Source organism: Panthera pardus, unplaced genomic scaffold (genome assembly GCF_024362965.1).
Source record: "Panthera pardus isolate Hobbes unplaced genomic scaffold, ASM2436296v1 HiC_scaffold_18, whole genome shotgun sequence".
Taxonomy (NCBI): Eukaryota; Metazoa; Chordata; class Mammalia; order Carnivora; family Felidae; genus Panthera; species Panthera pardus.
In genome coordinates this window covers 1682936-1707492 of record NW_026526743.1, presented here as the reverse complement: position 1 = coordinate 1707492, position 24557 = coordinate 1682936, and the positions used below count along the sequence as shown (strand labels likewise).

The window sequence follows — 24557 nt, the reverse complement described above, 5'->3', positions numbered from 1 at the left end:
ACCGCCAGCAGTTCGGGGGGGGGGGGGGGGGTCCTGTGGGGGCAGTGGACCATGCTCCAGGACACCCCTTCTCTACCACTCGGCCAAAGGGATCCTGCGCAGTCATCTCTGCTTGTACCCCTTTGGGGATGAGCTGCTCACTACCATACCTAAGGTCCCCCCTTTTGTTGCTTTAGGGAGCATGGAAGTTTTTCCTGCCCCTGAACTTCCCAGTCATAGGCGCGCCCAGAAATACACCCAGGTCCCAATGACACCCCTCGCCCAATCCTCATTTCCCCCCGCTCCAGCCCCACGCTTCGGTCACACGCTGAAGGATCCCAAGGACAAATATGTTTATTTACAAAATGCACACCCCCTCCCTCCGCCCCCCAGCCTGCAATGCATGGGAGAGAGGGAGGGGTCAGGGCCTCACACACGGGAGACCCCAGGAGCACCAGCAGGGGAGGAGCCTGAACCGGGCCGGAAGGACCCGCCAGCCCCGCCCCTCCACACCGAATGCAGCAGTGGGTCGGGGGGTGGAGGGGCAGTACTCCCTGCCCAAGGTCACGACCTTGTGTCCAGACGGTTCATGTACTCCTGCAAGGCCTTCAGGCGGGCGTCTATTTCCGCCATGTCCGCTGCCTGGTGGTCCGAGCTGTACTCTGTGAGAGGTGAGAGGGGTGGGTGTAGGGGCTGTGAGGGCCCAATATGCTGTCCTCAGACTGTGGGGCAGGGGAAGGGGGGACACGTGGAGTCCCAGGCTCACCTCTGATAGGGACCCAGCCCCCCGAATTAGCCGGGCGTCTCTGACGGCGGCCGCAATCCAGAGGGGTGGACTTTTGCTGCAGGAGGAGGCACGAGAGGGGGTTAGGGACCCTCCCTCTAGTCCTGCCCCCCAAGTCCACTGGAAATTCTGAACCCGAGGATCTCAAAAACTAAGGGCTGACACCCACTGGCCACTTACTGGATGCAAAATCACCTCCCGGGAGCTTCACCAGAAAGAACCCTCTGAGGTGAAGACGATTACCATCCCCATTTAATTGATCAAAGACACTGAGGCTGAGGGACACACAGGTGATAGGAAGGGGGCGGGGCCGGTTTTAAGACCTTCCATTGGAGGCCAGCGCTGGTGCCCTTGGCCACCATCATCTGCCCCCACCCCACGCCCACCCTCCCCTCCGACCCAAGGCTCAAAACATTCGCCACCAGAAGCATTTCGGAGCCACCCCTGCCCACCTGATTCCCCCACAGTGGAATCACGGAGGAAAGGGACAGGGGCTTCTGGGAGGTTCATGCCGCCCCCTCCCCCTCCAGGGTCTGGGGAAAGACACTCACCGTATTGGACCCACTCCAGGTTGTGGGGCTGGGAGGCTTCCCGCGGCGAACGCTGACGGGAGACGGTAGTCAAGGACCGACCCGAGAAGCCTCCGGCACCTCCCACCTCGCCCTCCCAACGTGGTTTCAAGGCTCCAGCCTCCACCACCCAATTTCCCTGCAAAAGCCTCTTCCCAGCCTCCCCGGACACCCGTTTGGAGGCGGTCTCTTCCCCCAGCCCAAGTTTTACCCTCTAGGGAGGGATTCAGAGAAATCCTCAAACTCGCTGCAGGAGCTGGCGGACGAGCAGCGGCTGCGGAGACTGTCCACTAGAGGGAGAAAGAGAGCGTAAGTCTCCGGCGCTCGCCCGGGGCGCCCAGCCCGCCTGCGGGCCCCCCGCGCTCTGCAGCCCAGTTACCCGAGGAGCTGCGGTGTCGCGAGCGGTTGGCCGCGTCCCCTCGGCCGGTCACGGCGGCGGGCGGCCGAGTCTGGCGCGACCAGGAGACGGACGGCCCGTCGCCGCTTCCTCCGCTGCCCCGTCGGTTCCGCTGCTGCTGCTGCCTGCGGAACCGCAAAGGAGACGCTCACCCGGCCGCCCCGCTAGTGCCAGGAAAGGCGTCGCTGCGCCCCTACGGGTCGCAGCCCGGGGCCAGTGACTCCGTTGAGGTCACGCGGCCTACGTAAGGAAGAGGCACGCGGACACGCAGACCAGGTGGTGGTGGGAGACAAGGAAGCAGGGCGGGTGGGGGGAAGGGTCAGGAGCGGAGGTGGAGTTCAGGTGCAAAGCAGGAGCAGGAAGGGGAGAGACGGAGCAGGTGACAGGTGATGGGAGGCCGCGATGGATGAGGGCACAGGTCAGCGGGCCAGTAAAGGACCAGGGACTAACTTCATCTTGATCTCTCTCTGCTTCTTCTCCTTGGCTTTCACAAAGGCCGTGGGGTCGAAACGGGGCACGCGACCACCTAGGATGGGGTGGGAGAGTGTGCAGAGAAGAGGCTGGGGTCACAGGATCACGCCTCCACAGCTCTAGTCCATTCCCCCTCCTCCCACAGGCAGGGCAGGGCAGGGCCCGGCCGGCACAGACCTGTGGGTGAAGGCGAGGGGCGGACGGGGCGGCCTCGACCCCGGCTCCCCCGACCGCTCTCCCGAGAAGAAGAGCGGGCGGCACCGCGACCACGAGATGTGGAGCGCTCCCGCGACGACGAAGCCCGATCCTCCCGCACCCGGGGCGGCACCACCGGCGGAGTCTGTCTCCTGGGAGCGCAGGACCCACTGTCAGTTTCCCGCCGGCCAGCTCCTATCTCAACTCCTATCTCAAGCCTCTTCTCGGATCACACCAACTCCGAACTTTCTGGTTCATCCCACCATCAACTCCCAGACATTCACGCCCTTGCACACGACCCTCACAGACACCTTACCTTGTCCCAGGCTCCCGCCCCTCTCGGAGCCCCAGAGAGCGCCCCAGAAGAACCCGTCTGTCACTTCCCTGCATCCTAACAAACCCCCTTCACCGGGACCCTTCTTCCTGAGCTCTCCCACCGCTCCCTAGAAATCCCTTCCAAAATCCCGTCACCCGCCGCAATAAGTAACAGCAGACATCAACCAGATCCCCACCGGCGGGGCCACAACCTTTCACCGTGTGGCCACGCCCTTTCGCTCTACGGGATAGCCTCAGGGCCCACCCCTTCCCAATCTCCAGGCCCAGCCTCCTGACACACGCTCCAAGCCCTGCCCATCTCCCCACAGACTCCGCCCACCACGTCTAACTCAGCCCCACGCGGTCCATTAGATTCCTCCCACCGCTCCGTCCCCGCCCACTCTCAGCCTCCCCACTCAAGCCCCGCCCACACGCCCTGGGCCCCGCCCTCCCCCCTCGACTCCACACCTCCTCCCCAGGCTCCGCCCGTCCAGGCCTGAGCACCCCTGCAGCCCCGGCCCGGCTCCAAGACCCCGCCCACTCCAGACCGCGCCCCTCACCCCCTCTTGTACACCGCCAGCTCGCTGTTCACGGTCCTCAGCCGCGCGCGCAGGCTACGCTCCGACGCCTTCACCTCCTCCAGCTGCCGGGGGAGAACAGGGGCGCGAGGGCCCAGACTGAGGCCGAGGTCCACGCCCCAGCGGCCACCCCCGGCCCGCCGGCCGCCCCGCCCCCTCACCTCCTTGGCCAGGCGCCGGCAATCCTGGCTGCGGCGGCCCACCCCGCGGTGTCCGAGGCCCCGCTCTTGCCGAAGCTCCAGCTCCAGGCCGCGGACGAGCCCACGCAGCGCCTCAGCCTCCTGGCGCGCCGCCCTCCCGGCCAGAGCCTCCTCTCGAGATCGGCCCAGCTGGGCCTCCAGCTCGCGCTTCTCCGATGCCAGGCGTGAAACCCTGGGGGAAGAGGGCAGAGGGAGGACGACAGAGTCGGGAGGGAGGGCGTGCACGATCCTATCATCCTCACTTCTCCATGGGTGCGGGCACGAAGCATTTCACCTGCTCCAGGAACCGGGAATGCAGCCCCACCACTCCAGCCGCCCCCACGGCCCCGTAGTCTCTCTTCCCACGGGAGGAGGAACATGGCCATCCATCCCGCCGCGAGGACACAGCCCTGTGAGATCTAATTCCAAAATAAGTCATCAATCTGCCCTTCTCTGTACCCTGAGAGCCTAGCCCTGAGTTCCTGGCCTTACATTGTCTCCCACGCCCCCACCCCTGGCCTCCCAGCCATCACCGCCTCCTATTCACCAGAAGATTCTTTGTAAAATGCAAATGCGATCAGGTCACTACGGTGCTCAAAACCTTCCTTGAGAAAAAGATGTACACACAAGGCTATTCATTGCAGCACTATTTCTTTTTTAAGTTTATTTATTTTTGAGAGAGACAGAGACAGCGGGAGCAGGGGAGGGCCAGAGAGAGACAGGAAGAGAGAGAGAGAGAGAGAGAGAGAGAGAGAGAGAGAGAGAATCCTAAACGGACTCCTCGCTGTCAGTGCAGAGCCAGGGGTGGGGCTCGAACCCACGGTTGGAACCCAGGAAACCTCGAGCTCCTGACTTGAGCCAAAATGGAAAGTCCAACACTTAACTGACTGAGCCACCAGGGGCCCCAGCACTATTTTGTAATGTTTACTTATTTTGACGGGGGGGGGGGGGGGGGGGGGGGGGGCAGAGGGTCAGAGAGAGAGGTAGAGAGAATCCCAAGCAACTTCCATGCTGTCAGTGTGGAGCCAGAAGGGGAACTCTATCTCACCAACCTTGAGATCATTACCTGAGCAGAAATTAAGAGTCGGAGGCTTAGCCGACAGAGCCACCCAGGCGCCCCGCAGCCCTATTTATAATAGCAAAAGAGTAGAAATAACCAAAATGTATACCAACAGAAAGGAAGCTGAATTTCTATGATACAGCCACTGAACTCAGTACCACACAACTAGAAAAAGGAAGGAGAAAGAGCTCTATATCCTGTCGCCAAGTGATGGCCAGGATAGAAGTTTAAAAACAGGGCTGAGGGGTGCCTGGGTGGCTCAGTAGGTTAAGCGTCCGGCTTCGGCTCAGGTCATGATCTCGCGGTCTGTGGGTTCGAGCCCCGCGTCGGGCTCTGTGCTGACAGCTCAGAGCCTGGAGCCTGTTTCAGATTCTATGTCTCCCTCTTCCTCTGACCCTCCCCTGTTCATGCTCTCTCTCTCTCTGTCTCAAAAATAAATAAATATTTTTAAAAAAATTTTTTAATAAAATAAAATAAAAAAATAAAAACAGGGCTGAACAATGTTTAATACGTCTCTTTATGCAAAAGAAAAGAGGGGAATTATAAATCATATTATGTTCATATTTTCAAAAATATGTAAGGATAAATCAAAACTTAAAAAAAAAATAGCTTACCTATCAGGGAGAAACCAGTGGCAACAGGGACACAAGTTGGACCCCACTAAATGTACCTTCTTAGTTGTTGTTTTTTTTAATTTTTATTTTTATTAAGTAACCTCCATGCCCAATATGGGGCTTGAAGTCAAGACCCTGAGACCAAGAGTCGCATGCCCTACTGACTGAGCCAGCCAGGTACCCCCATACCTTCTTTTTCAGTTTTGACTTTGGAACTCTGAAAATATTGTATTTAAATAAATTTTAAGAAATCAACCCCTAAAACTTTTATTTTTTTTTTTAATGTTTATTTATTTTTGCCAGAGAGATGGAGACAGCATGAGTGGGGGAGGGGCAGAGAGAGAGAGAGGGAGACACAGAATCCGAAGCAGGCTCCAGGCTCATGACCCATCAGCACAGAGCCGACGCGGGGCTCGAACTCACAGACTGCGAGATCATGACCTGAGCCGAAGTCGGCCGCCCAACCGACTGAGCCACCCAGGTGCCCCAACCCCTACAACTTTTAAAAGAAACTCGCTCAAATAGATCTAACTGGGTATAAAGTTGGTGGCATATTGGAGAATTTTGTCAAGTGGCAAAAACAAAACAAAAATAACGTGGGGTGCCCTGGTGGCTGTCAGTTAAGTGTCCGACTTCGGCTCAGGTCACGATCTCGCGGTCCGTGAGTTCGAGCCCCGCGTCGGGCTCTGGGCTGATGGCTCAGAGCCTGGAGCCTGCTTCGGATTCTGTGTCTCCCTCTCTCTCTGCTCCTCCCCCATTCATACTCTATCTCTCTTTGTCTCTCAAAAAATAAGTAAACGTTAAAAAAAGAAAACATTAAAAAAAATAAACTTAAAAAACTTTTTTTAATCTTAAAAAAAAAACTATATATTGACAGTTGTTGTCACTTTCCAAGTTTAAATCAATTAGGGATCTGAAAAACACATAGATGCCTACATTTTTGGCAAAACACTGAATTTATCCTTTACAATCCAGAACAAGGCAAGGATGCCACATATCACTGCTTCTTCTCAACACTGTACTGGTGATCCTCACCAATGCAATAAGGCAAGAAAAAGAAATGAAAGATAAGGATTAAGAAAGAATTAACAAAACAGTCATTTGCAGATGAAATGATTATAAACATTAAACATCAAAGGAAATCTACAAATTATTAGAAATAATTAGAAAGCTGGTGGAAGTTACTAGACACAAAATCAACATCTACAGTTAGGGAGGCCTAGGAGGCTCAGTCTCAGTCGTGCTGATGGTGCAGAGCCTGCTTGGGATTCTCCCTCCCTCTCTCTCTCTCTCTGCTCCTCCCGTGCATGTTCTGTCTCTCTCTCAAAATAAATAAAAATAAACTTTAAAAATTTTTTTGAAAAATACAATTATATAAACATCTATATCATTTATATTTAAATAAACCATTAAAAAAAATCACCCAAAGATAGGAAAAGAATCTAACAAAAGTATGATAGAATAACATCATTCAGACATTAAATAAGACCTAAATAAATACCAAGGTATATTGTTTATATATTGGAGTACTCACTATTTTTTTAAGTAGGTTCCATGCCCAGTGTGAAACCGAATGCGAGACTTGAACTCACGACTCTGAGATCAAGACCTGAGCTGAGATCAAGAGTCCGAAGCTCAACCAAGTGAGCCACCCAGGCATCCTGTGGAATACTCACTATTTATACAGATTTCAGCTTTCCTTAAATTGTTCTATAGATTCAATGCAATACCAATAAAAATTCTAACAAGTTATGGGGCACCTGGCTGGCTCAGTCACTGGAGCATCCAGCTCTTGGTCTCAGGGTTGTGAGTTTGAGAGCCATGTTGGGTGTAGAGATTAGTTTATAAAAAAATAAAATCTCAAGCCTATTATTCTAAAAAAAAAAAAATCCAACAAGTTTTATGTTTTTGTATTGAAAAACCTATTGATTCTGAAATTTATAAAGAAATGCAAATTTCCAAAAATAACCAAAAAATTCTTAAACTGGAAAAACACAAGTCAGAAGACTTGCTCTACCCAGTATGTCTAATTAGAAAGCTACAATACCTCTAACCTACATATATTATACACACACACACATACACACACATTATTTGTGATAAAGGCGACAATGACGACACAGTAGGGAAAGGATACTCTTTTCAATAAATGTCATTGGACTGATTGACTGGCCATGTGAAAAAAATATGAAAGAGCCTCTACCTCCCCCCAAAATCGATTTCAGGTGGATCGTAGACATAAATGTGAGAGGCAAAAGGCAAAAAATTATAGAAGACGATATAGGACAAGATCTTCATGATACTGGGAGAGAAGGATTCTAAGGCAAGACATAACAATTACTAACTTCAGAGAAAAAAACGTATAAATTAGGCTACATCCACAATTAAGAACATCTATTTATCAAAAGACACTATTAAGAGAGTGAAAAGGCCAGCTGTAGAGGGCAAGAAGGTGTCTGAAATACATAACATCAACAAGGGGCTCATATCCAGACTATATAAAGAGCTCCTGGAAATCAGTAAGAAGTAGATGACAAAAGGAAAATAGATACGACAGGTGAACAGGCAACTGACAAAAGAGGAAATCCAAATGGCTACTTAAATATATGAAACACTGCTCAACCTCTTGGTAATTAAGTGGATGCAAATGAAAACTACCAAGAGGTACTGACTGGGCTGACGGGAACTTCATAAGAAGGACTCAGATCTCAACCTCAGAACTCATCAGCCCCCAACGCCACCTGACAGTAGGCAAGTACATGGCACCCCCAAGGAAGGTGTCTTGCCAGAGACCTAAATCTGATTAGCCTCTAGCTTTAACAGTGACTTCACAGGAAATACAGGGGACAGAGGAATACACTGACCATGGAGATAAAACGAAGTATTTACAGAGGAAATCTGATGTCTGGGATTCGCTTCTCGGGGAGAGGGGAGGGTGTGGATCAAACAAGAAGGGCAAAATGTAGAACACCGTTGAATCTGGGGCACAAATGCTTGTGCATCCTGCTTCTGTCTACTGTGTGTGCTTGGAATTTTTCCTAATAAAAAACTTCTTAAATCCGTAGCTCCCCCACCCTCTCCCAGGAGCTCCCCATTTGATTCCCCCTCCTCGCCTCTCCTCCCACCTTCCTCTCCCGTGCTGCGTCAGCCAAGCTTCTCTTTACAGATCCAAGTCCCTCCTCCTGCAACACTTTCTCTCATCCTTTAAATGTCGCATCCGCTGTCCCCAGCCAGGCTAGGTCATGTCCCTCTGTTCTCTGCTCTCATGCTCTCCGTACATTTCCTTCCTATAGTACCAGTCATTGTAGAGTTGGCATTTATCAGTGTGATTATCTGTCTTCTGTCTGGATCCTTACTCCAGCTGTCTGGTCACCGGGAGGGAACCTGAATTCTGTGGTCGGGCTGTGTCCAACTCTACTCCACTTATTACGAGCTGGGTGACCTTGGGCAGTAGCACCTCACATCTCTGGGAAGTGGAACAATAACAATACCTACGTATAAAGTTGTATAAGAATCTACAGAGTGCTTGGACCATATCTGGCACTGAGTAAGGGCTCTAGAAACATTAACTCAGGCCGGGCAGTGTGCCTGGCACACAGTATGAACTGGATAAACACTGGATGGATAGATGGATGGATGGATGGATGGATGGATGGATGGATAGATGGATGAATGAATCTTGGAGTCTTCCCAAACTCCCTCACTACAGTTAGGAAGAGGAAGCTGGGAAGAGGAAGAAGCCACCAACCAGCTGTAGGATCTCAAGCCATCCTCTCTGGTTCTGGTTGGCTCTGAGCGACAGAGGGCGCCACGCTGTGGCCAGTCCGGGAAATGCATACATCCACACACACCAGAGAGGCCAGAGGGTAGATCCTGAGGACCAAGTCAGGAAAACACTTATCCTGCTTCCCAGCAATGTACAGCCAGGCTCTTCCAGGAAGACCCACAGGGCTCTCCAGCCCCAGGGGCCCCCACCTCCTCCCTGTCAGCCCTGAGCACTTAGCCCTGGCCTAGCGGCCTAGCAGCCACCAACGTAACACAACAGCTACAGAAACAAAGGGGGTTTGGTGCTGGCTGCACGGATTCAAAATCTAGCCTGGCTATATATTATCTACTGTGTGACCTGGGGCAAGTTCTCTAACCTCTCTGGGCCTCAGTTGCCTCCTCTGTAATATGGGGGCGAGAGCAATGTCTACCTTGCAAGGATTAAAAAACTTAAGTCACGAAGGGGCACCTGGGTGGCTCAGTCGGTTGGGCGTCCGACTCTTGATTTCGGCTCAGGTCATGATCTCACGGTTCATGGGATCAAGCCCTGAGCTGGGCTCAGCACTGATAACGTGGAGCCTGTTTGGGATCCATTTTCCCTCTCACTCAGTCCTCCCCTGGCACGCTCTCTCTCTCAAAATAAACAAACATTTAAAAATAAATAAAAATTTAAAATTGAAATGAAAAAATTTTTAAAAAATAAAGAATAATAAAAATAATTAAAAATTAAGTAACAAAGCACTGAGCAGAATCCTTGGCACACAGTTAAATGCTCTATAAATGTCAGCTACGGTTATAATTATCATTGTTCTTACAAAAATTTTATTTGCCCTTCCCAATGGGCGGGACTTCCTCCAGGTGGCAACGGCGTCCTGGATTCAGCACGCCACAGGGCACAGCATGCAGCAGGCACTCGGGAAATATGCCAAAAAGCCTTTGCTCTCTTCACTTTACTCTGCCAGCCCCCGTGTTTTCACCACATCCAACCAAACACAAAGCCTTTGCACACGCCGTTCCCTCTGCCTAGAACACTCTTCCCCACTCGCTTCACCTGACTCACCCCAAGACCCCAGCAGGTTCCTATTCAGCCTCCTAGAGCACAGACTCCCTTTTCTGCCTAATCCCATCTCTGCTAGCAATGCTATTCCCAGGTGGTTATGTGATCAACGTCCATCTGCCCCCTGGGCTGGCCACAACGTGAAGGGCAGGGAGGGGGCCAGCACAAAAGAGGCGCTGAATATAGCCCCACCTCCACCGTCTTTGCACATGCTGTTCCCTTTGCCTGGAACGCCTCTCCCTTACCAGGCAGGCTCCAGTCTCCCCTCTGGGCTTCCCAAACTCCATCCACTGGGTATCTTCACTGTCTACAGACAGAGCTATCTCCCCCACTGGACCTGGAGTCCCAGGAGGGCAGGGCCAGGATTGGCTGAATCATTGCTGTGTCCCCAGCACCACCCAGCACAAGGCAGGCACAGAAGAGGGGCTCGGAATAAATGTTTGGTGAACAAGGGACCACCACCCTTCCAATAGTGCTGAGCATAGGGCCAGGCAGTGACTGATGGGATGCCTCCTCCCTCCAGCCCCAACCGCATTCGCCTCCCGGACTCACTGTTCCCTCAGGTGCCAGATCTCAGTCTCCCGGGTGTCCCGAGCATCCTGGCCGTCCAGCCCTCGAAGGCGGCCCAGCTCCTCCTTCAGTGAGCGGATGATGCCCTGCAGGACCACAGGGTCCGGCTTGCCCTGGTACGGGAGGGGCAGCGGGTAGTGAATCCTGAGGAAGATTAGAACCGTGGCATCTCAGAGGCCAAGAATCCACCCGAGGGTAACTACCAGACCCTGAGAGCCTTCGAGCAGGAAAATGCATAATTCCAAAAACCTCACATTCCTAGAGGCTTAAGTTCTAAATGCAACTTCCAGCCCCCTCCCTGCGCCCAGATCCCTTGCACCAGCTGGCCGTCCCTGAGACTCCCTTCTAGAGCAATTTTGGAACCCCTGGCATTGATGGGCCGGGTGCAGTCCGAATTAACTTGCTCATCACACGCTGCTGGTGGAGTGAAAACTGGTATCACGTTATTTACCACCAAGCAGTCCTAATTCGATTCCACAGGGGTAGATTCTAAATGGCCTGATCTGCGTCACCGCTTAGCAGAGGAAAGGTAGGGCACCTTGATTAACGGCCGTCCAACCAGACGCTATGCTCATAGGACTGACAACTTCCCATTAGAAAATCCGGGGAGCGATTATCAAATGGGGCAGATGCTATCCCCTGGCTACCCAACGGCCATTGCCAGCTCCCTCCTCCCTTGCTGCCTCCCACTGTACAGGCTAAAGAGCCAGGCATTGATTTTAGCAGCATCCCCTGCCCATGACCACTTGTGGCCAAATATTAGGGAAAGGCCACAAGACCATTTCTGGCCAGATATGATAGGAAATCTATTGGGCATCTTGTAGGAACACTTCTATTTTCCTGATTAAAAACAAAAACAAAAGCAGTAGATGCAATTAGCAAGTACAGCCCAGTTCTCTTCCTCTTGCTTTGATACAGAAGCCACGCCTGGAGGGCCAGCAGCCATTTTGTGACCTTGAGGAGATAAGGATGAGGTCCAAAAGCCAACACTTCAAGGATGACATAAAAGGAATAACACAATACCAAACCATACAAACCCCAACAGTGAAGATTCCAAAGGCACCACCCCCACCCCGCCCTCAGGGTTTTCGGAGTTCTAACTACACCCTCTCCTACCCACCCACCAGCCTGAGCCTGGAGCCAAGTCCTTTATCCCCACCTGTCAAACTCCACAGAGTAGATGAGGATCAGGTAGCGCTTGGAGTTGAGCTGGGCTGATCTTGAGGCCAAAGGGCCTGGGCGGCCCCCCATCTTGCGATTCCGCAGGGACTCCAGGTCTGTGTAGGTCAGCAGGTCAAGGGTGACCGACTCACTGCTCTGTTGGAAGAGGACGGGAGGAACGGCCAGGCCCGGGGCACACAACCCCCAAAGCCAGGCCACGCTCCATCCATTCGTTGGGCTAGTGGGGCCTTTCCGACACTGAGACAGATGACCAGGATGGCCCTGCCCCAGGGGCTGGCAAAGGACACCAGAGGGAGAAACTGGTAAGAACCTAAATGCTCAACCATGGGGGACAGCTTAGTGCTGTGGCTCTCCAAGTGTTGTCCAAAGGCCCCTGGGGGTCCCCGAGACCCTTTCAGGGAATCCACGAGGCCAAGACAATTTTCCTAATAATACTGTCATGGGCCCTTTGTTTGCTGTGTTGACATTCTTGATGTTCAAAGACTTTCCTTGGGGAGATCGGTGAGGATATTAACAAATGTGACTTCCTGATACCGGATAATGAAATGTGTCAACACTCGGAAGGTCCACATAACGCAGCGAACCGTATTTTCCAAATGACCGGTGCATGATATGATAAAATGGGCAAAAGATCCAAGCAAAGTTCAAGGTACATCAATAGAGTTTAATGTAACGTAAAACAAAAAGTTCATTGATATGCTCTCGGACTCCACACTGCGACAGACCTTTGAGAAATGACCACCTGTGCCGATTTAATACGTTAGCAAAGAGGGGCGCCTGGGTGGCGCAGTCGGTTAAGCGTCCGACTTCAGCCAGGTCACGATCTCGCGGTCTGTGAGTTCGAGCCCCGCGTCAGGCTCTGGGCTGATGGCTAGGAGCCTGGAGCCTGTTTCCGATTCTGTGTCTCCCTCTCTCTCTGCCCCTCCCCCGTTCATGCTCTGTCTCTCTCTGTCCCAAAAATAAATTAAAAACGTTGAAAAAAAAAAATTAATACGTTAGCAAAGAAGGATGTGCACCATGATCTGATAAAAGCAATTAAAGGGGGCGCCTGGGTGGCTCGGTCGGTTAAGCGTCCGACTTCGGCTCAGGTCACGATCTCACGGTCCGTGAGTTCGAGCCCCGCGTCGGGCTCTGTGCCGACAGCTCGGAGCCTGGAGCCTGTTTCAGATTCTGTGTCTCCCTCTCTCTCTGCCCCTCCCCCACTTGCACTTTCTCAAAAATAAACATAAAAAAAAAAAAAACACATCGCAACAGACTGAATGCAGAAGCACATATAAGAATCTAGCAGTTTTCAGGGCGCCTGGGAGGCTCAGTTGGTTAAGCATCTGACTCCTGAGTTCCGCTCAGGTTATGATCTCATGGTCTGGGAGTCTGAGCCTCTCCTCAGGTTCTGTGCTGACAGTGTGGAGCCTGCTTGGGATTTTGTCTCCCTCTCTCTCTGCCCTTCCCCTGCTTGCATGCATGTGCTCCCTCTCTCTCTCTCTCTCAAAATAAATAAAAATTTTAAAACTAAAAAAAAAAAATCTAGCAGTTTTCTATTAAGCAAGGCATTAAACAGATTTGCAAAAATGTAAAACCATGCTGTATTTCCTACTAATTTATTGTGTCTTAGAAAATGTATTTTTTCATTAAAATGTTATTTAACACATAACAGGCTTATTATGGCTATTTTAAGTGAACTCATAAATATCTTGAAGTTATTCTCAGTTTTAATTTATAAAACAACTTAATTTACAATACGGCAAACAGGGGCGCCTGGGTGGCTCAGTCGGTTAGGCCGACTTCAGCTCAGGTCACGATCTCACCATCCATGAGTTCGAGCCCTGCGTCGGGCTCTGGGCTGATGGTTCAGAGCCTAGAGCCTGCTTCTGATTCTGTGTCTCCCTCTCTCTCTGCCCCTCCCCCGTTCATGCTCTGTCTCTCTCTGTCTCAAAAATAAATAAACATTAAAAAAAAATTAAAAAAAAAACAATACGGCAAACAAATATTGATAGAAAAAGCCTGCATAAACAAAAGCTCTTTGATGGCCTCAATAATTTTTAAGACCACAAAGGGGCCATGATACAAAAAACGGGGTTACATAAATCATGCTGAATGAGCGTAACAGAATACTAAGCAACCACTAACAAGGATGACAAACTCACAAGTTGATGACAATAATAAAAATAGACAATATCTATAAAGCACTTATTACCAGCCAGACGCCATTCTAAGGTTTATACACAGAACTTATTTAATCTTCACAACGCTGTGAAACAGGGACTGCTTTATCCCCCATGACAGATAGGAAAACTAAGGCATGAAGGGGAAGTAACTGGCCCAGGGCTCCCAGCTAGTAAGCGGCAGTGATGAGTCTGACTTCAGAATTCATGCTCTTGACCATTGTGCTATTCTACCTACACATACACATGAAGTGCTAACAGTCTGGAGTAGGGGAGATAAAGGGGATTATAAGAGACTGTCAGTTTCAGGGCACCTAGGTGGCTCAGTCAGTTAAGCAGCTGACTTCAGCTCAGGTCATGATTATGCGGTTCATGAATTCAAGCCCTGTGTGGGCCTCCGTGCTGACAGCTCAGAGCCTGGAGCCTGCTTCGAATTCTGTGTCTCCCTCTCTCTCTGCCTCCCCTGTTCGTGCTAGGTCTCTTTCTCTATCAAAACTAAATAAACATTAAATAAAAAAAATAAGAGGGGTGCCTGGGTGGCTCAGTCAGTTGAGCGTCCAACTTCGGCTCAGGTCATGATCGTTCGGTTCATGGGTTCAAACCCCACATCAGGGTCTGTGCTGACAGCTCAGAGCCTGGAGTCTGCTTCAGTTTCTGTGTCTCCCTCTCTCGCTGCCCCTACCCCACTCATGCCCTGTCTCTGTCTCTCTCTCTCTCTCAAAAATAACTAAAACATTTTAAAAAAATAATAAGAAAGAAAGACGGTCAGTTTCTAAGTCACACACTTTAATATGTGAGTGCAAATATCTATAATCAGAGAAATAATGTAGGTCATAGTTTTAAAATGCCTAAATAGCACCCTTGCCACTCCAACGTCCAACCTGCTCCCACCCCCCCGTCAATACTTCTAACTACTTGACGTTATACATTTTTTCAATTTTCTGTTTCTCCCACTAGAATGTCCATTTCATAAAGGACAGGAATTTTATCTCTTGTGTTTAGTGCTGTATCCCAATGTCTATCACAGTGCCTGGCACACGATAAATGCTCAGTAAATTACGTGAATGAGTAGCTATACTCACTGATGTGACTAAATTTTTATGAAATATTGTTTAATCTTTTACTTTTTTAACTTTTTAAGTTTATTTATTTATTTTGAGAGAGACAGAGACAGCATGAGTGGGGGAGGGGCAGAGAGCGAGAGCGAGAGAAAGAGAGAATCTCAAGCAGGCTCCACGCTGTCAGCACAGAGCCCGACGTGGGGCTTGAACTCACAAAACTATAGGATCGTGACCTGAGCCAAAACCAAGAGTCGGAGGCTTAACCGCCTCATGTGGTTTAATCTTTTCAAAGCAGGTTACAGAGGGGTGCCTGGGTGGCTCAGTCGGTTAAGCGTCTGACTTCAGCTTGGGTCATGATCTGGCAGTTCATGGGTTCGAGCCCCGCATCAGGCTCTGTGCTGACAGCCCATAGCCTGGAGCCTGCTTTGGATTCTGTGTCTCCCTCTCTCTCTGCCCCTCTCCCACTCGCCCCTGTCTCTCTCCCTCAAAAATAAACATTAAAAAAAAAAAACAACAACTTTAAAAGCAGGTTACAGAATACTTTGGGAAATATATCAACTATATAAAATTATACATCTGCAAATACACACACACACACACACACACACACACACTTTCACAAGTAAACAGAGAAGTGGTGAAACGGCTGGAGTGATTTTCACCAAAATATTAACAGGAATGAGTGTTAGTAGAGTGATTCTTCCTTTCTTCTGGACATTCCTCTGTGACAGGAATTTCCCACATTAGAGTAACCATCACTAGAATCAGAATAAACCACTTACATTTGGGAAAGAAGAAAAAGACAGGCCTGTCCCTTTAAGGAAAGAGACGGTAGAGGGCCTTGCATCCGTCACATGGGCATCCACCTCCCCAGGGATCCACCCCTAGCTCCCAACCTGCCCCTACCTGGGTGAGAGCCGACTCTAGCATGTTACAGAAGATGTTGAACTGTTTGAAGTTCCCTGTCTTGTGAGTCAGATCTTCGATGACTGGGTAGAGAGAAAAGTCCTTCCTGAAGTCTGACCACCTGCCCAGCCCAAGAGCAACGCATCCAAGCTTCCCAACTTGCCCCCCCTCCAGGGCCTCTGGCCTGAGGGACGAGCCCTCCACCCCCACCCCACCTTAGGGAGTCTGGTCGGGTAGAAGACGCAGATGGGCGGGTTCCTGGTTGACCTCATCTTCCGGGGGAAGGTGATCCCAGGGAAGGACAGGTGAAACCACCCCAGGCAGGCACACTCACAGCTGGCATCGAACTCGCCCCGCCACTGGTCAGCCGTCATCCGGTCCTCCACCTCCAGCTCTAGTACCTGCCCAGACACCACCACCCGCACGGCATGCTCCACACCCCGGAAGACATAGTCCACCTGCAGGCCGGCTGGCTGGTCCATGGCCAGTGTCGCTGGAGAAGGGATGAAACAGAGACCCAGAGGGGCTGAGAGGCCAGGCTCCAAGGCCGGAAGGCCAAGAATTCATATCCTGGCTTCACCATTCGCCAGCTTTGACACCTCAGGAAAGCGATTGCCTCTCTGTGCCTCAATCTCCTCATCCAGAAAACGGGTATAATAATGGAATCTACCGCAGAGTGTTGTCATGATCATTAAATTGCAAAATCCACATAAAAACACTTAGAACTGTGTCCACGCCCCACGCGTGCTGGCTGACAGGATATATGATTTCCAACAAGAGAATCGTGATTAATACACTGATATTAATTTATTAATCCTTATGCTCATTATCTATTAATCAGTCACGCATTCATTCAAACGTTTGTGGAGAAAAATCAAGCTACAAAGGGAGACAGAGAGTACTGAGGTCAGGCAGAGCAGATTTAAAATTTTTATTTTATTATTTTTTTTTTAGAGAGAGAGAGAGAGCGCATGCGAGCAGGAGAAAGGGACAGGGGGGAGTGGGGGGAGGAGAGAGGGAGGGAGAGAGACAGACTCTTAAGCAGACTCCATACTCAGAGCAGAGCCTGAATCAGGACTCAATCCCATGACCCTTGGATCATGACCTGAGTCAAAATCAAGAGTCAGACGCTCAACCAACTGAGCCACCTAGGCACCTCCAGGCAGGGTAGATTTTTTTTTTTTAGTTAAAAAAAGGGGGAGGGTCACAGAGAGACCACAGAGGGTCACAGAGAGAGGGAGGCACAGAATCTGAAACAGGCTCCAGGCTCTGAGCTGTCAGCACAGAGCCCGACGCGGGGCTCGAACTCACGGACTGCGAGATCATGACCTGAGCTGAAGTCGGACGCTTAACCGACCGAGCCACCCAGGTGCCCCTTTTTTTTAGTTTTTAAAGTCTATTTATTTATTTTTTGAGAGAGACAGAGACAGCGCAAATGGGGGAGGGGCAGAGAGAGGAGAGAGGATCCCAACAGGCTCTGCGCTGCCACAGAGACTGACGAGGGGCTCGAACTCTGAAACCACTCTTAGCCAATAGGGCTTACTTAGCCCTCTTCTCTTAGCCAATAGGGCTACTACTCGCTGTTAGTTCTATGGAGTGGAGGTCAGGGTCAGATCTGTGCGTTCGGCGTGGATTTTAGGGAGAGCCCCAGGTTGCTTGAGCTCGTATCTAGCTTCAGGTATGTGCACAGACAGGGGCAAGTTACTTAATCTCTCTTGGACCCAGATTCCTTCTCTTTAAAGCACATGCTCTCCTGGGTGCTGGGGATACCATGAGAAACCAGATTTCGCCCCTACCCTCAAGAGGGCGGCAGCAGTCAGAGGTATAAAAATGTCACACACACACACACACACAAGTTGGGGGTAGGGCTCCTGGGCGGCTCAGTCGGTTAAGTGCAGACTTCCGCTCAGGTCACGATCTCATGGTTCGTGAGTTCGAGCCTGGCACCGGGCTCAGTGCTGACAGCTCAGAGCCTGGAGCCTGTTTCAGATTCTGTGTCTCCCTCTCTCTGTCCCTCCCCCACTCGTGCTCTGTCTGTCTGTCTCTCTCTCTCTCAAAAATCAAATAAACATTTTTTAAAATGTCCACAAAAAAAAAAAAAAAAAAAAGTTGACTAGTGGGAAAAAAGGAGACGCTGGGGGTAGGGGTTGCTTTTGTAGCTAAGGTAGCCAGGGAAGGGGTCTCTGAGCAGACGCCTGGAGAGGGGTAAGGAGAGGCCAGGGGAGGGCTCCACGGTGGGATGTTCCTGGTTTATTCTAAGAACAGCAAGGTATAAGCGTGAGGGACGGAGAGAGGGGTAAGTGATGAGATGAGAGAAATACCCGGCCAGATGATGTTCATGCAGGCCTCTGTAAGCCCATAGGAGGATAACAGGGCTCATGTCCTCGGATTGGTGTAAGGATTAAATGACTTAATCCCGATAAAATCCTTGGACAAATCAAGCAATGCCTGACACAGGGCAAGCACTCAGTACACACCGGCATTATTATTATTATTATTATTATTATTATTATTAGTTGTTGTGTTGTGTCTTGAAAGGCAGTACAGAAACAAGGCAAGTCCATTTTCTCCTCAGTGTACAGATGGGGAAACTGAGGCTCGGCAGAAACCCACAGCTGCCCCAGGGACAGAGCTACCCAGGACTGCCCCCAACCCAGATCACGGGGACCCCTCCAATGCCTGGTCTCCTTCTCTCCCCCGCAACCTTTGCTCCGCGTCATACTCTCCCCCAAAAAGTCTTCCTAAAGGCTGATATTGGAAAATATAACATTTATGAGGCCAGAAAATGATGAGCCCTGAAACTCTAGGCCAGAGGTCTTTAACCTTTTTAGGAGTCTTTGTGCCTCTGATAGCCTAATGAGATCTCTGAACTCCCCCCAGACAAATGAATAACCAACCCTTGGCGAGTAATTTCAAGGGCTCCCAGAATACCACCCTGAGGCCCATCCACAGATCCCCTTTCTCAAAGGCCCAAGGACAACCGCCAAAGCCCCAGACATCCTGGCAGGCACCTCTGACTCTAGACCCAAGTTCATAAATTTATTTGGGGGGGGAGGGGGGCGCTCTCTCGAGTTTGGAACTGGCTGATGGAATCGAGAGACCTCTTCCCCCTGAAAATCCATACTCTCACAATTGGGCACTTTCACATTCTCTGGAGGTTCAGAGGTGGGGTTAATAATCCCTGAACTATGGGCAAACAAACAGCTACACATTTCAACGTAATCCTGCCCCCCCCACCCCCCGCCCCTCGGTCCTCCGCGGGAGTGCCAGGCAGCGCTGGCCCTGCCCCGCCCGGTGCCCTGAGCCCCGCCCTCCGGCCCCGCCCCTCCGGCTCCGCGAACCAATCAGTAGTCGCGCCATTCCGGTTACCAAGGCGTTGGAGGTACCGGCAGAACCCCGTAGGAGCCTTAACAGCTTCACCGCCCCACTCACCACCACCCGGCTCGCTGCACCAAACTCCAGGGAGGAGACAGAGGAGTAAAGGGGCCCGTCCCATCCATCTCCACCACCAACCCAGCCCTGCTCTCCTCCCCCACTCCCCCACAGAAGCTCCCCATTCTCTTCCCGAGAATAGCAGCCCTTCCCTAAACCACGGAGCCTTTCCTCATCCAACTGCCGTGAAGTCATTAGCCTCCGGCTCAGTGCCCAGATATTAAGCCCCTGAATATTCTCCCCGAATTCCACTGTCCCCTTACACACACCTGCCCCCCGCACCTCCACAAACTTCGCCCGCTCCCCTCTTCTCGGCCTGATGGGAGCACCCCTGCCACCTCCACATTCCTTTCCAGACCCCAACTCCCCATCTGGGGATTCTGAGCCTGGAGATTCCGGACTCCCTTCCCCTCCCCGCTGCAGAACCTCCCTCCCTCCATTTTCCAGCCTCACCCCTCCTACCACATTCCGGAAACCAGCCCTCTTCACTCCCTTCCCCATGTCCCTTACTGCCATGCGGCTCTCCAAGATGGGGGGCGGGATGGGCCACATTCCCCCTCTCCGTACACCAGCCCCCAAGTTCTCCTGAGGTCCCCCCCCCCCCATATTTTACCTGACTTTTGCTCCCTCCTGTTATTCCGCCTGGATTCTGCCTGCATATTTGCCCAAGGTTCTACTCCACAGTGAGGATCTACCCCATTTTCAGCCTGTCTTACTTTCCCCCATATTTCACCTGGATTCTGATCCCTCCCAAATTCTATGTAACCCCCCTCTTCCCCCACACACACACATTTTCCATCTCCCTTCCCTGCAGAGCCTTCCCTGAACACCCTGCCTACGCCCCCCCCCCCCTCCCCACCAATTCTGGGATTCTCCAGACCCTGAGCCCCTCCCTCCTTCCCACCCCCCACCTTGTCCTTCTACCTGCATCCTTCATCCTTGCTCTGTGACCAGTGGCCCATCCTGGTTGCTGATTTCATTCCAGTCCCAAGACTCTTCCCGGCTCCTCTTCTCCGCCTCAGCTTCCCGACCCTGCATTCGAGGCCCCGCCCCCGCCAACCCGTGACGTCAGCCCTTCAACCTTGCGCGCTCCGCGTGGACACCCCAGCACCCCACTCGGGCCCACACAGCTGACCCCACTTCTCGGGCCTCACGACCTCATGGCTTCAGCACACACGCACATGCGCACAAGCCCCCTCAACTTTCCGACCCCAGCCCTCTCCCTCCCGTCTTTCACTAAGATGACTCCCCTCTCCGCTGCCAGGGTCACACCCTGGCTCCTCCCCCTCCCAACAGCGCTCCCCGGATATTCCAGATTTCACAGCCCTCGCCCTACGGTGGGGGTGGGAGCCAAGACAAATCCACATCACCATCTCCCACACAAGACAGGGGTAAATCACCAGCTCTGGCAGCCCCCACCCCGAGTGGTTATTTCCACCCTCTCCGCAGCGCCCTCCTGCCCCCACCACCACACGTTCCAGCCTGGCCATGACCTAGCCGGCCTCTCCTACGCAGTGTACCCCCGCCCCCCACCTCACATACTATACACACCGGCCTGGCCCCGCCCCCATTCTAAGCTCACCTCACCGCCCAGTGGGTGAATTTGAGCTGGCTAGAACTCCCCTCCCTTCGCCCTGCGCTCCCGCAGAATATAGACCAGAGCCTTCCACACTGTCCCCCTGGAACACATAAACACGAAAGGCTTCTGGGACTCCCCAGGATCCACACCTCCACAGCGCACACCGCAGCCCATCACCACCCCGTGGGGTATCCAAATCCCGCCCCCCGCCCCCCCCACTATCCCTCAAAGGCTTGTTGCCTTAGATAAGGACGATGCACACCGATCAACCAGTGACTCATCCTTTAATTCTGCTCTCTGGCAGCTGCTGTAACCATCCCCCATTTTACGGAGGACGAAACTGAGGCTTGCCCAGAATCCTGCAGCGAGGGAAAGGCACACCAGACCCCCTACACATTACCCAGCTACCCTTCCCGGACCACCTTCTGCTTCCTCCCATAACTCCCTGCTCCTTTCCCTCCCAGCACCAATCCTTCTGGGTGGTCTCGTATCTTAAGCATGACACACAGGGACTCCTGGCCTCAGCTCCCATCCCACCACCTGCCCACAGTGTGACCCAGGGCAAGGCACTTAGCCTTTCTGGGCCTTTTCCCATCAGTCAAGTGGGGATAATAAGAGCTCCCATCTCACACAGGGTGACCGTGGGGATTAAATTAATACATGGAAGGAGGTTCGAACAGTGCCTGGCTTTCGGTCAGCTGTTTACCATCTGTGCAACTAGCTGATGATTAGTTGACAGACTAGAAACCCAAGATTTTGATCATTCCTGGGTCTTCAGCACCGTGGGCCTGGCACAGATCAGGGGCTACTTTATGCAAGATGCCAGGAAAACGGGGTTGTAGGTACTGGATACAGCCGAGGTCTTGTCCTCTCAGCTCACCCCTTGTCGCCAGGTCCCAGCTCCAATGTCCACTCCTGAAGGAAGCCCTCCCTGACCCCCAGGCTAGGTGAGGAGCTGTCTCAACCACCAGGCTCCCCAGCACTGCCCAGCAGAGGGCCAGCCACAGAGGGGAGGGTAAACGATGAGACAGCTCCTGTCCAAGCTCTGAACTGGTTTCTCCGAGGGCTGCAGGTGGTTGATGACAATGCGGGATCTTGGGCATGGCCCCAAATCGGCAGAAGCAGAACTTCTGGGGGGAGGGGGTGGGCCCAGGAATCTGCATTTCCCACAAGCTCCCCCAGCACTGAGATCTGAGACCTTACACCCCTGGACGCCACAGTCTTCCCAGTTTATTACCCCATCTTGACCCCACCACCCCACCCAAGACTCTCCCAATACCACAGGGAGCCCCCCACCCCCAAGAAATGATGGAGATGATGGTAGAGTATAAGTAACGCTTTTTAAAGCATCTGTGGGCGGGGCGCCTGGGTGGCTCAGTCGGTTAAGCATCCGACTTCAGCTCAGGTCACGATCTCACGGTCTGTGAGTCCGTGAGTCCGTGAGTTCGAGCCCCGCATCGGCCTCTGGGCTCATGGCTCAGAGCCTGGAGCCTGCTTCCGATTCTGTGTCTCCCTCTCTCTCTGCCCCTCCCTGGTTCATGCTCTGTTTCTCTCTGTCTCAAAAATAAATAAACGTTAAAAGAAATTTAAAAAAAATAAAGCGTCTCCCTCTCTCTCTGCCCCTCCCCCGTTCATGCTCTGTCTCTCTCTGTCTCAAAAATCAATAAACGTTAAAAAAAATTTTTTTTTTTTTTAAATAAAGCATCTGTGGACACTTCTAGGTGCTGAGTTCTATACTCTTATGAGGCAAACACTCTATCACTCTAGTGGGGGGTGGGAGTCTAAGAAGCCAGTGGATATAAACAAACACAAATATATGTTGGGTAGGAGTCAGTGTTACCAAGGAAAACAAAACCAGGTGATGACGGGCCGGGGAGTAACAGGGGCCAGTTTCGCTTGGGTGGTCAGCGGAGGCCTGTCTGTGGATTTGACATCTGAACAGAGACCTGAAGGAGGTGAGGGAGAAGCCACGTAGACATCTGGAGACTACGCGATCCTGGCAGGGGAGAGCAAGGACATTCCCCGGGGTGGGAAATTTGGTATGTCTGAGGAACAATGAGGAGGCCAGGGTGGCTGAAGCCGTGTGAACAAGGGAGAATGGCAGGAGTTGAGGGCAAAGTGGAGGGGGAGCTGGAGCCGGTGGGGGCACTACAAGCTTGGCAAGGACTTCTACTGCGTGAGGTGAGAGCTATGGGGGTGTCTTGACCAGGGAACACCATGATCTGACTTGTGTTTTAACAGGAACCTCCAACGGGGGGGGGGGGGGGGGGAAGAGTAGAGAAGAGTCGGCCGTTGGACAAATGAGTCTGGAGTTCAGGGGAGAGATCCAGACTGCAGACAGGCATTTGGAGACATCATTATATAAAGAGCATGTGAAGCCAAGAGACTGGGTGAGGCCACTAGGTGGGAGATATAGACAAGTAAGAGATGAGGTCACCCTAACGATGATAAATAAAACTGAGGCACAGAAGGTTAAACAATTGGCCCAAAGACACCGTGACGGTCAGTGGCAGGGCCAGTGGCAAAGCCAGCATTTAAACTCAGGCAGCCCCAACTCCGGACCCCACACTCTTAACCACCGGTAGGGTTGTTAAGAACTTTCAGAGTTAATTCATTCAAAACCTGGCACATAGTAAGCCCTCAACAAACGCTACGTGTATCGATCACATGCCTTCACACCTCGTTAACACACACCTTCATCCCCGGAGTCCTCACTCATTTCCTCCCTCGATATAGTTCCTCACCTGCCCGCCACCCGAATCAAAGCTTGTCACTCATCGCAAGGACCTCCGCTCCTCCACACTGCGCTGTAATAACCCCTTGCCTTAAAACCTCCCATTAAATCGCAAGGCTATATCACAAGGGCGTTTCTGTATTTTACCACCTGCTGTCGCCTGCTTTACACACTTTCCCCATTAAAGACCCTCCTGAGAAATACAAAACATCTCCCCCACTCATATGCTGCCCTCTGCCTTACAAACACTCATCAAAGCGCCTATCCGTGTTAAAGGTCACCCCCTCTCGACTCTTACACTGCCCGCCGCAGCCCACCTTCCCCCAGAGCATCCCCTCCCCCCAGGATCGCCACCCCGGCCCGCGCACCCGCTACTCCCGCCGCCTCTCACCTTCTCCACAGACACCCCTCCTCGCGAGGGGTTCAACTGCCGAAGCTCCAGCCCCGCCCCAAGATCCGGCCTTCTCGCTTCTGATTGGCCCTGGTTTACTCCCAGCCGAGTTCTCATTAGTCAAAACAGACGCCCGTCACGCCGTGTCCCGCCTCGGAGAAGAGCCCACCCACCAAAGCTTGCAATTGGCCAACTCGGATGAGAGGTTCCTAAATGGGCCGGGTCGTCGGTCTTCTCTCCAATCTTTACTGGCTAATTACTACTGCCAGTCATACAAGGAGGGGTGTTCCTCGGAGGGGAGGAAATCCTGGAAGTAGCCCCTTGACTCCGCCCATCGCCCCCTGCAGCGGAATAGGACGCTCCCACGCGGAGGGGCGGACCGGAGGAGAGCCGGGAACGCATGCGCACAGCCGGGTCTTGGCCGCCGCGGGTCCGGAAGCTGCGGAGAAGTTCTTAGCTGGAAGGCGGGTTTGAGGTTCATCGTTGCTCAGTGTGTTCCAAGTCTGCATTAAACACTTACAGGCCTTGGCTTATTTAAACTTAACAACCCTGCAGTGTAGGGGCTGCTGTGATCCCC

The 24557-nt window shown here is 52.2% G+C and overlaps 1 protein-coding gene across 3 annotated transcripts; it reads right to left on the bottom strand.

Moving 5' to 3' along the window:
* Nucleotides 1–315: 315 nt before the first annotated feature.
* Nucleotides 316–24054, bottom strand: CCDC61 (coiled-coil domain containing 61). Of its 3 annotated transcripts, none has more exons than XM_019425940.2 (14): nt 23981–24054; nt 16179–16337; nt 15845–15927; nt 11693–11850; nt 10516–10677; nt 3450–3660; nt 3271–3353; nt 2378–2547; nt 2180–2255; nt 1712–1854; nt 1544–1622; nt 1315–1366; nt 746–821; nt 316–641 (listed from the first exon to the last, which is right to left on the bottom strand). In XM_019425940.2, exons 2-14 carry the CDS (start codon nt 16324–16326, stop codon nt 544–546), a joined length of 1539 nt encoding a protein of 512 aa, XP_019281485.2. In that variant the 5' UTR covers nt 16327–16337; nt 23981–24054; the 3' UTR covers nt 316–543. The 3 variants fall into 3 exon arrangements, with proteins under 3 accessions (XP_019281485.2, XP_019281484.2, XP_019281483.2); XM_019425939.2 differs by lacking the exon at nt 23981–24054 and adding an exon at nt 20201–20719; XM_019425938.2 differs by lacking the exon at nt 23981–24054 and adding an exon at nt 19890–20019.
* Nucleotides 24055–24557: the final 503 nt, after the last annotated feature.